This window comes from Oreochromis niloticus, linkage group LG18 (genome assembly GCF_001858045.2).
Source record: "Oreochromis niloticus isolate F11D_XX linkage group LG18, O_niloticus_UMD_NMBU, whole genome shotgun sequence".
In the NCBI taxonomy this organism is placed as follows: Eukaryota; Metazoa; Chordata; class Actinopteri; order Cichliformes; family Cichlidae; genus Oreochromis; species Oreochromis niloticus.
This window is the reverse complement of record NC_031982.2, coordinates 34,530,047-34,541,688: the sequence shown is the minus strand read 5'-3', so window position 1 is coordinate 34,541,688 and position 11,642 is coordinate 34,530,047. Positions and strand designations below refer to the sequence as shown.

The following is an 11,642-nucleotide window of genomic DNA, read 5'->3' as shown; positions in this document are numbered from 1 at the left end:
AAACAGATTTTTGTACTCAAACTGCCGACCAATCAGAGAGCAGCTTCACACAAACAAAACAGCAGAAAAAAAAGAAGTTTTATTCACAAGTTTCGGTGTTTGACCTTCAAACCCTGAAGAGCACCTGAACGCAGCACTGCCTCTGAGGCTCAAAGTCGCTCAGAGACCAGGATCATGTGACTCCTTGGGACAAGCGGGAGACGGCCTGAGAGTGGATGATGCTGTGGTGCGTTCAGGTTTAGTCAGTTTGTTAGACTCCAGGTGTTTCTGTTGTGAGGCTGCGAACAAAAGGCTGAACATCTGGAAGAACACAGGTGACGTCACATCTGGTCCACAGTTGCTTCATGTTTCAGCTCCGGCCGGCTCACCATTGTACAGAAGGTCCCTGAAGGCACCGCGGCCGTGTAACTGGGTCAGAACCCAGACAGGAAGTTACTGATCGACTTACTGATCTGTGGATCCTGGTTCCTGGACGTCAGGTCCAGTTTTTCCTTCCTGCTGGTGATTTTTTGTGTGTTTCAAACCAAAGCGTCACGGCCTCATCTTTACGCCTCGCTCTCAGGGCGTTGGCGCCGCTGCCCTGCCCAGCGTTCTAAGTAGAATGGTCGTGGCAGTTAGTAGAACGCGATCGACAACGTTTCTAATCGCGCCAATCCAAAATCCGTTTTTAAAAAAAAATTCAGTAAATGAAACTCATCATTACACAGTTTGTCCAGCAGGGCGGCTCCACAGGCACCGTCTACAGTGGGTGGAGTAGAGCGTGACATCACTCAATTGAAACTACTGACAAATTGATATCAGACCATGTAAATCAGATGAGCTCTAAACATTAGCACAGAGCTCATGGTACATTTTACCTTACGCCCTCTGTGTCCCGTTTCTGTTACCATGGAAACGAAGGATATCATGTTAGGAAAGCAGTGGCTGTAAGAAACGGCGAGGCAGCGAGCAGCTGAAACATGAGAAGCAGCTGGTTCGTCCTTTGACCCTGCACAGAAACACTGGAGCAGAGGACGCGGAGACGTTTCCCTGGAGACAAACACCGATGAAAAACAGACAGGTTAGAAAGAGCCCGCTATGCTACGCTCCCCGACGAGCGTGCTCTATGCCGACAGGTCCCCGTTGTCGAACCGTTCCTGGTCATAAACCTCGGCGACCACCTTCCTGCCGCCGAACCAGCGGTGGTTCAGTGCCTGGATGGCTCGGTTCATCTCGGCGGCTTCTGAGAACTCCACAAAGATCTTGACGATGACTTCGGCGTCGTCCTCCTCGCCCTGACGCTCCTGATAGATAATGACTCGCTTCACCTGGCCGAACTTCCCGCATTCCTCGGTGACCTCGCCCTCGAGGTCGTCATCGATGTCGTCGGGGCCGACCATGTTCCTCAAAACCATGACGGTGGACTGAAAGGAGACACGACAGGTCACGACCAAGAGAACCAGCGATTCGCCGTTAGGGGTGGGCGGGACTGAAGCGTACCTCCTGCTTGCGCAGCAGCTTCCTCATCACCATGTGTCGGGCGCTGCTGCCGCTGATGCTCATGTGCTCCTGCTCGCTCAGCGGCTCCATGGCGCCGTCCTGCTGCACCTCCTGCTGACGCTCCTCCTCCTCTTTCTTCTTTGGATCAGCACCAAAGGAAACCGTCTGTGTTGGCGGCGTGGCCAGCACAGGGTTCACCAAGCCCACCTGAGGCACGCCAGGTCTCACTGGGGTCACACCTGAAACAGGAAGCAGGAAGTGATACCTGTTGGAGCACCTTTGATTGGTTAGCATTTTTGAATGAGCCTGCTTTCAAAATAAAGAGCGGTGAGACGTGTGGGCGGAGCAGACTGCCCCAAACTCAAGATGAGATGTCGTGTGGGTGGAGCCTGTGTGTGTGTGTGTGTGTGTATGTGTATGTGTGTGGACAGGGCTCAGGTGTTCCTACCTGTGATGACACCTGGAGCCTGGTGGGCCATGACAGCCTGAGGGAGGCCTCCGAGCTGCTGGGACAGGAGCGCCGGTCCGGCCAGAGCTCCAAGCACCGATGCTCCCACCGCCTCCTGAACGCGCCACAGAACATCATCAGTACACCTGTCTCAAATACTACAATCCTGTACTAAATAATAAATAAATAAAATTTTATTTATATTGCACCTTTCTAGACAGAGTCACAAAGTGCTTCACATAAGATAACAAATAATAAAAAGGTAAAACAGACAATATAAAACTGGCAAAAATTAACCAAAAGCAGGTTTATAAATGTGAGTTTTGAGTTGTTTTTTAAAAACAACTCCTGAGTCCACAGTTCTTAATGTTTGGGGGAGAGAGTTCCACAACCCAGAGGCCACAGTGGCAAAAGCTCCATCACCCTTAGTTCTCCACTTAGTATTTTTTATAGCAAGTAAGCCCAGATCAGATGACCTCAGGGACCTGCTGGGGACATCGGGCTGTAGCAGATCAGAGATGTAGGCTGGTGCCAGTCCATTCACAGCTCTGTAAGTCGAGACCAGGATCTTAAAATGGACTCTATATTTAACAGGAAGCCAGTGTAGCTGACATAGCAACGGTGTCACATGAGACTACTTGGAGGATTTAGTCAAAAGCCTAGCTGCAGCGTTTTTCACAACCTGCAGACGATCCAGAGAACCTTTGCTTAGACACAAACAGCGAGTTACAATAATCCAAGTGTGAGGAAATAAATGCATGTATAGCAATCTCCAGTTCAGAGCGAGATAAAATCGGGCTTAGCTTAGCCACATTTCTTAAATGATAAAAACAAGACCGAACCAGAGAATTCACATGACCATCTAATGTGAGACTCGAGTCAAAAGTGACACCTAAATTCCTGATAGAGGATTAACACAGAGTGAGAGAGGACCAAGGGCTTTCACTATCTGCGATACAAATCTGTCCGGAGCACATACGAGGACTTCGGTTTTCCCCTCGTTGAGTTGGAGGAAATTTGCAGCCATCCAACATTTGATCGAATCTAAGCAATCATTCAGAAGCTGAAGCTTAAAAGAAAAGTACGACTGAATATCATCAGCATAACAGTGATAAGAAATTTCCTCAAAAGAGCCCATTATATGCTGGAGGGGGAGAAGATATATTAAAAACAATAAAGGCCCCAAAACCGAACCCTGAGGGACACCACAAGTAAGGGAGGTAGAGGATGACCTAAAATCGGAGACCACCACAAAAAAGGATCGGTGATGGAGATAAGAGGAGAACAAATGTAAGGCAGTTCCAGATGCACCAACCGAGTGTTTAAGCCTTTCAAGGAGGATGTGATGGTCAACTGTGTCAAAAGCCGACGTGAGGTCCAACATGAGTAGAACAGAGCATTTTCCTGCATCATTACTCATCAAAATATCACTAGAGACCCTAAGAAGAGCTGTCTCCGTGGAGTGAAATCGACGAAAACTGGACTGAAACTTATCGCAAATGCCATGTTTATCTAGAGCTGCCATGAGCTGCTTAGCCACAACCTTTTCTAGAAGCTTAGCAATTAACGGTAATTTAGAGATTGGTCTGTAGCTGCTCCAAAGAGAGGGGTCTAGTTGAGGTTTTTTTAAAAGGGGGAGAATAGCAGCATTTTTAAAATAAACCGGAACTATACCAGACGCCAGTGAGGAGTTGATTAGAGTGAGCACAGATGGATCAATAGACTGGAAGACATTTTTGAATAAAGATGCAGGTACAATGTCAAGAGAACAAGAGGATGCTTTCACTGAATTCACTAGTTTTACCAGCTCAGGTAGTGAAACAGGAGAGAAAGTATCCAAGATGATGAGCCGAGATGGGGTAGAGATTGAGATAACAGGTGCTGAATGTGAAAAATTCATTCTTATGTTATCAATCTTTACAAGCAGAAAAGAAAGAACATTTTCACAGCTCTCATTAGATGAAATAGGGGCCGCGGGAAGAGCAGGAGTAACAATGTCACTAATGGTGTTGAATAGCACCTTAGGATTACCTCTGCTCTTTGTAACCAAGTGTGAGAAATAGGCAGCCCTCGCATCTCTGATAGCATTATTAAAAGAAGCTAAAAGGTCCTTTAGATGGAGGAGGTGAACATTTAGATGAGTTTTCCTCCACCTGCGCTCCACTTTACTACGGGAAATACTACATACCACTGCTTCTGTGCACATACACATACATGCAGTACAGAAAAACTTCAGTACTGCATGTACTACACTTCTTAGAGCATGTTCCTGTGTCTCGTCTCTGGGGGGCGGAGCTTCCTGAGTTACCTGAGCTGTGATCTTTGCGGTGGCGACAGCAGCAGCCATGGCGGCAGCAGTGGGCAGTCCACCAGACGTCGTTGGTGTGAGAAGGGGCATGGGCGGAGTCACGGCCTTGCCCACGCGCAGGTACTGACCGCCCAGGTCGAACAGGTTCATGGAGGCGACGGCGTCCTGGGCCGACTGAGCCTTCTCGTACTCTGCACACAGGAAACGAGCAGACCGCCGTCAGAAGTCCCGCGTACATCACACAGAGCCCCACCCTGAACAGAGCTGTCTGTCAGCTGACGGGGAGCCCAGGCGTTCAGGTGTAAAACCTGGGCTCCCCGTCAGCTGACAGGTGTAACCCCTGGGCTCCCCGTCAGCTGACAGGGCTAACAGAGCCTAACAAACCCTTAAAATGAAGTCGACCCATCAGGCTGAGTTGCTATGGAAACAGATTGGTGAATCCAAACATGAGAACCGCAGGGGGTGGGTCACTGACCCTGGGTGCACCTGAGCGGGTCCACACCCCTCTGCGTCCTCCCTGTTAAAGCTTTCACGCTGCGGCGGAGCTGATCGGCCGCTCACCGATGAAGCCGTAGCCTTTGTGCCGGCCCGTGGTCGGCTCGCGGGCCAGCATGCACGACTTGATCTTTCCAAAGGCCTCGAACACACTCTTGATGTCATCATCGGAGAGGTCAGGGTGCACCGACGCCACATAGATCCTGTTGAAGGCGCGCGCTTCCTCCGCCAGCTGGTCGATGATCGGCTGAGCCTGGCCGATGTTGCTGGGCCTCCCGACCTGCGAGACAGCGAGGAGGGAAACTCAAAACCCGGGCTCAGAGTCTGAGGAGGCGGGACTTCATCGTTAGCCAGACTCACCTTGATGTTCCGTCCTCCGAGGACGACCGAGTTCATCTGCTCCAGTGCGAGCTGCGCAGCTTCAGGCATCTCGTATTCCACGAAGGCGAAGCCCTGCAGGTGCCACGGCAACGGTTAGACCCGCCCACCCGAGAGTGTGGTGTGTGTGTGTTTTATGTGTGTGTGTGACCTTGTGCTTCATGGTCACAGAGTCCCAGGACATGTCGATGCTTTTGATTGGTCCAAAGGGGGCAAAGGCCTGCCTGATGGTGTCCTCTCCAAGTTCGTAGTAAATGGATCCAACGTACACGCGACACATGATGGCGAGCGCTCTCTGCCGCTGAGCCGCCACCTGAACACACATATACAGCAGAGAAGAAGAATGAGCCGGCAGCTCGCCGCTCAGCGATGAGGCGCTGCACGCCGTAACTCACCGACTGCAGAGGAGACAAAGCGTCGCCCAAACCCATCGTCAGAGACGCCATCTGAGACACACAGGAGAGAAACGGTTCAGCGTGACGGAGCACGGGGGCGGAGCCAAGTCTGCACCCGGTGCAGACAAAAAACACAAGTCAGCAGAAGTGTTCGTCAGAGCGGTGACGCCACGGGAGGCGAGAACCGGGGACGGCTGTGGGCGGGGCTTGGTTTTGACCTGCCGCAGCAGGCCATCATTCTGTAACCACGTCACCAGATTTGTCGCGCTGATGTGACGTTTGAGCGACACGTGAGACCAATGGAGAGAAAGCGCGTGTGTCTGCTGACTCAGTGCAACACAACTGCCAGATTAGATGTTTAAATAAAGTTTAAATCAAGGTTTCATTTGCATCACGTTCCTTATGTGTGTTTGATCTTTGTTAGTCTTTTTTTGCCTTTCTGTGAAAGTTTTGTATCAATAAAATATTTTCTGACACCATGACGGGCTCCATGATGCAATGAAGGAGGGGGCAGATCTAGAAGGGTGGAAACTACAGACAGAAACATGGTGGGTGAGCGTGGTGACTCAGTCATGTGATCACTGCAGTTCTGCTGAGCTGGAACTCTGATGGGTCTGTTCCTTTAATCCGACCTGACCTGATGGTGCGTTCGAGTGCACTGAGAAAATCAGATATTATTTCTATTAATCCAAAACTAATAATCAATACCCAACTTCCCTCAGCGGCTGATTGATTAATGCTTCAGCTCACCTGAGTGAGCGGGTCTGACTCCCACCATATGACTGCCGTTACCTATACTGTTCCCTCTGACGTCCCGCCCCCTGAGTACACCTGTGAGGATACCTGCAGGTTGGTGATCTGCTGCTGCTGAGCCAGAGTCTGCTTGACGAGGACGCTCTTGATGCTCTGCTCCATTGCGTACTTCTTCGCCTGTACACAAACACCCAATCACAGCTCGCCAGTCACAACGGCATGTGTATACACCATGGCTGTGTCCCAATTCAGGGTCTGCACGCTTGAAGTACGCATTTTAAGTGCGATTATGTCACCGCCACGCGACGACGTCTGTCCTGCACTCTCTCTCTGATTGTGGAATAAAAGTATGAACATGTATTTATAAGTTACACTTGTGTTTGAATCCTGCAGCTTATCACACATTTGATTTCCATGTGTGACAACTGCAAGTGTCCAGAGTGAGGACAGACTGAGGGACCCACTGCTGCACATCATCTGTGAGGCTTTGCACCCCTGATGATCCACCAGGACAAACTCAGCAGTGTGTGAGGAAGAGGAGGAGGAAGAGCCAGCAGCAGCTGACAGATGGAGAGAATAGACAGACTGTTCCCTGTTTGTGAAGGACTGCTAGGAAAGTTTAACATAACTAATTGTCTGTCCTGAATCAGTCTTATTAGGTAATGTTCAAATAATGTTATCATCCCAGTGTTTTCAGTGTGGGAGAAAGTACTCAGGGCCTTCAAGTTACACACTATGAAAGGCAGCAACAAGTTTAATATTCAGAAACCTAAAGTATGTATCAGCAGCAGAATGGAGCTAAAAATAAATGTTTGTTTCAGTTCTATGAAGCTTTGAGTATTTTGGATTAGTAGCACTGCTGTGTTTGTTGCATCATATTGCTGTAATTGTTTATATGCTTTATATATTCTGAGCTAAGTTGATCTATAGTGTTACATCATATTCTATAAGGATGTTATGTGTTTGTAGACTTTCTGCCCAGTTTGACCCATTTAGCAGAAGTCAGCCTGTTTAAGGCTCTGATATCTATTCTGTATGACTTAAAGCAGTTATGACATGGTCTGATTTTCTCACCCAATAAAGGAATATTTCATATATCAGTCTGATCTTCATTCTATCAGAAACAGTTATCACAGCTCGTACATTTGCTTTTTACACATATATGTAAGCATTGAGCCAAATTTAGTAATGCCAACATACTGAAGGAACAATATTTGTCTCTTATATATAATACATCTGTATATACACTGTCAGAGATACTTGAGTGTCTTTGAGTGAAGATTTAAGGTGATAGGAAATATAAATAACTGCTACTTGAATCTTTGACCCAGAGTTCAAGCTCATACATTATGTGTATATATATATATATATATATATATGTATAATCTGACAATACTATAATATTGTCCATATTATATTAACATTACCACAGTGAGATGACTTTAGTCTCATGAACAACATTAGCTAATTATTATTTACTAACTAATCTTGAAATGACTGTTCAGTACAGAAATGAAGCCCAACTATCATGTTTTACAGTCCTGTGGTCTCAACTAATCAAAGTGATGTCATGACAAAAATGAATGACCAACAAAACGTTTTTCTCCTTCATTTCTGTCAAACAAAGCTGTTTGAAACGTTTCTCGCGGTTAGTATCATGGTTGCTAGGCAACCTGAGCAGCACGACAAAGGCTATTCCGTCCCATTTCACAAGCCTCTCACTTCCGCACTTCCCGTACTCATAGTACGCACCGTACGTAGTACGCGTAGTGCGCGTACTTCAAGCGTGCATACCCTAGCTGTGTCCCAAAACGTCGGCTGCATCCTTCGGAGGGCCCGGCCTTCGCGGTCTACGTGGGCCGGGTCCTTCGAAGACCGAGAAGGCCGGAAGTGCGAGGCTGTGAAATTTGACGGTCTAGGCTTCAGATGTGCGTCACCGCTGTGTCGGTGGAGTTTAATAAACTCGGCCGTCTGCTCCTTGCTATCTAAAATATAACAGGACACTGGCGTAAATTCTCGACCGTCTCACACTTCTGTTTAATCAGTTTTCTGTTTGACGTTTATTCAGCTGTGTGAAAATCCCGGAGGAACCCGCCCGATGGATTAATAAAGTTTTATTTAATCTAATAATCTAATAACTTTGATCTCAGCCAACCCGATTTACTCCGAAACAAATAAAGCACCGAAAAAAGGCAAACAATTACATTTTTAATTCTGGGATATGGTGGGCCACGAAGGACACACCCAACCCGTCCTTCAAATTCGGGGAAATGAAGGACGCATTTGTCGGCCGCATTTGAAGGAGTCAACGAATTGGGACAGCCTTCGTCGCCTGGCTGTGACGTAATCGGCCTTCAAATGCGGCCTCCGGAGGATGCAGCCGACGTTTTGGGACACAGCTCCTGAATTGGGACACAGCTCGTGTGTGTGTGTGTGTGTGTGTGTGTACAGACCTTCTGCAGCGCCTCCGCCTGGTTGGGGGTGAGTGGTGGCAGCCCCAGCTTGGTGGTGGTGCTCTGTCCATTCTCCATGATGAGAGCCGGCCCTCCCTGTCAGAGATCAATACTGACTGATCAGCGACCAATCACACAGACGATCAATCACAGCTGTTCTCTTCACGCTGTCAGATGCTGCACCGCATCCTGAACTTCACCCATACCCATCAGTCTGTGACATCACCTCAGACACAGCTGATGCCCCGCCCCCACTCACAGAGCTAAACAAACCTCCACTTAATGACTCTTCTTCTGCGTGTGTTTTTATTGTTTCTTTCATGCTGCACACAAACTTTATCATCATCCTTATGAGTTCAGCCACATAGGTGAGACCTTCACCTGTGCAGGTGAGGTCAGGCTGAACAACCACAGAGACTCTCACACTCAGCTCCAACCACACTAGCAACCTGATTGACTGATCGATCATGTTCTGTTCAGAGTGCTCTCACAGGTGACCTGGATCAGCGTAGCGTACATCAAACAGTAGCAGTGGAAACAGAGGAGGAGGTCGTCGAGGCAACGGTGCTGCTCGGTCTGTGGCGTTCTGTCAAACTCGGGGACCGCGGTGTTGGTTCGTGTGCCGCATTTTCCTCGTTTGTGGTTTTGATTATTTTAGGACACTCAGTTCACCTGATCTCAGGTGAGCAGGTACAAACAGCTCTGCTGTTCCAGGATCATCAGCATCTTTAGAATAACACACCCGTATGTTCACGTGTTCATCTCTAATCTGGAACTTCACCTGTCTACAGGTGATGATCAGTTCCCACAGTGATACACTCAGGTGAGAAGTGAACCACCTTCTTAGTACAAGTAACGACCACCGCGGACGGCAAGTTGGCACCTTAACCCTCCTAGGGTGTTAGCTTAGCATCAGCAGCTAGCAGAACCGTCCAGAACTTCCGTGCTAACAGTTAGCGTAGCTGAGCCGCGCGCACAACGTTGATCACAGAGAACCGATCAGCGGCTGATCGATTAATCGATCTCTGCGGTCGGTTCCGGTGAGTCTGTGGTGTCGAACCGAGTGTGTTACGGAGCACGCGCCGAGGGTCCCTGCTGTTAGCATTAGCTTAGCTTCGTGTTTCCCTCCAGGCACATTTCGGATCGTACCGCAGAAACGGCCGCCGCCATACAGCTGCTCCCGCGCTGCGCTCCGCCGCTCCCGCGCTGCTCTCCCTGCTGCTCTCCCCGCTCTCCGCTCGCTTCGGTTCGGATGGTTCTGTGCTCGGAGTCCCCGCAGTCCGCACCGCGGCTCCGCCTGACGTCACTTCCTCTGACAGAAGAGTGGTTTGAACAAACGACAACTTCAGGAGCTGAAACCGGAAGCAGCAACCGTTTTTTCCCAGAACTTTATTAACAATTAACCAACATCTAACTACAGAAGAGTGCCAGAGATGCATGACGGGTAATGACGATGGCGGAATACAAGAACACAATAATAATAATAAAAATAATAAAATAAAATAATAGAATGAAATCCAAAATGTAATTTGTTATAATTTCCTTTTTTGTTTTCGAGGTCTTTAACTGTGGTGCTGTATTGCAAAAGTTGACAGAAGTGTTTAATATTGGCTTTGCAGTCTGTCCATCATTTTGTATGAATAGGAATTTTTCCCAGGAGCAGCAGAGGTTGGAGGAAGTAGGTAGTGAATTAAATCTTTCCCTTCAAAACACACGTTAATGTTGATTTTTTGGTTTATTTGTCTGTCTGTAATAATGACCATGATTCTGAAAGATTCTGGCATATATACACGGATACAACAGGTGACAAACAGCTTCAGTGTGGAAGTGACACAAACAACAAGAATAGTTCCTATCAAGCTTAAACCTCTCCAGTGTCCATATGATGAAGTATTTTAAATGAAACTCCACTAACTTTGTTACTTAAGCAAACTTTCCCTCCATAAAGCCAAATTTGGTTCCATTTAAATTCTCCACATAAAGAAGTCCAACAGGATTGTGTAGGTTTGTTTATCTCTACACCACACCACTCTCTCAAATGTTTGTACATGTGAGGTGGTGCACTAAGTGTAATTCCCACATTGCCACATGGATAGATGGATGGATCTAAAAATAGCCGGCTGGAACGTTAAGGGACTGAATAATGTAACTAGAAAAATTTGCATTTCCTGCGAAAATGCTGTGTGGATGCCTTAACGCTGAAGCTGTCTGCTGAAAAGCTGAAAAAGATGAAAAGTTGCAAAAAGTTGTATGGTGGTGAAAAAAAAATGTCACCCTGAGCAGGATTCGAACCTGGCCCTCCTGGTCTCAAGGCAACTATCCATTTCCCTGAGCCAAAGTCATTCTTACAAAGAAGAGGTGGAGAGACGGACAATTCTGCTGAAATGAGCAGAAGCTGCTGAGAATTGTGCTGATAAGAGGTGAAAAGGCTGAAAATTTTGCAGAAAAGAGGTGAATCAGCAGAGTTTCTGCTGAAGAGTTCTTTTTTCTGAAAACAGCCAAAAAAGCTGGAATTTGTGCTGAAAAAAATGAAAATTTTGCTGAAAAGGGGTGAAGAAGCTAAAGGATCAGTTCCTTTGCTTCCTTTAAGAAGAAGACAGCCAATGAAAATATCACCACACTGGAGTCTGAGCCAAAAACCCTCGGGGCTTTACAGTCTGATGTAAGGATAGGGATACGTTGAATAAAAGCAGTAATGTTAAATGGAAGTTGAACACACTGTGTAATAAAAAGGCAGGATAATAATGGATTGGATTTCATACAGCGCTTTTCAAGGCACCCAAAGCGCTTTACAATGCCATTATTCATTCACTCTCACATTCACACACTGGTGGAGGCAAGCTACTGTTGTAGCCACAGCTGCCCTGGGGCAGACTGACAGAGGCGAGGCTGCCATATCGCGCCATCGGCCCCTCTGGCCAACACCAGTAGGC

At 47.7% G+C, this 11,642-nt stretch overlaps 1 protein-coding gene across 1 annotated transcript; it reads right to left on the bottom strand.

Moving 5' to 3' along the window:
• Positions 1-60: 60 nt before the first annotated feature.
• On the bottom strand, positions 61-10,089 carry puf60a (poly-U binding splicing factor a). Its single transcript, XM_005476878.4, has 11 exons — positions 9,859-10,089; positions 8,710-8,805; positions 6,347-6,433; positions 5,504-5,554; positions 5,260-5,421; positions 5,091-5,183; positions 4,797-5,010; positions 4,236-4,426; positions 1,928-2,042; positions 1,480-1,718; positions 61-1,403 (listed from the first exon to the last, which is right to left on the bottom strand). Exons 1-11 carry the CDS (start codon positions 9,877-9,879, stop codon positions 1,104-1,106), a joined length of 1,569 nt encoding a protein of 522 aa, XP_005476935.1. The 5' UTR covers positions 9,880-10,089; the 3' UTR covers positions 61-1,103.
• Positions 10,090-11,642: the final 1,553 nt, after the last annotated feature.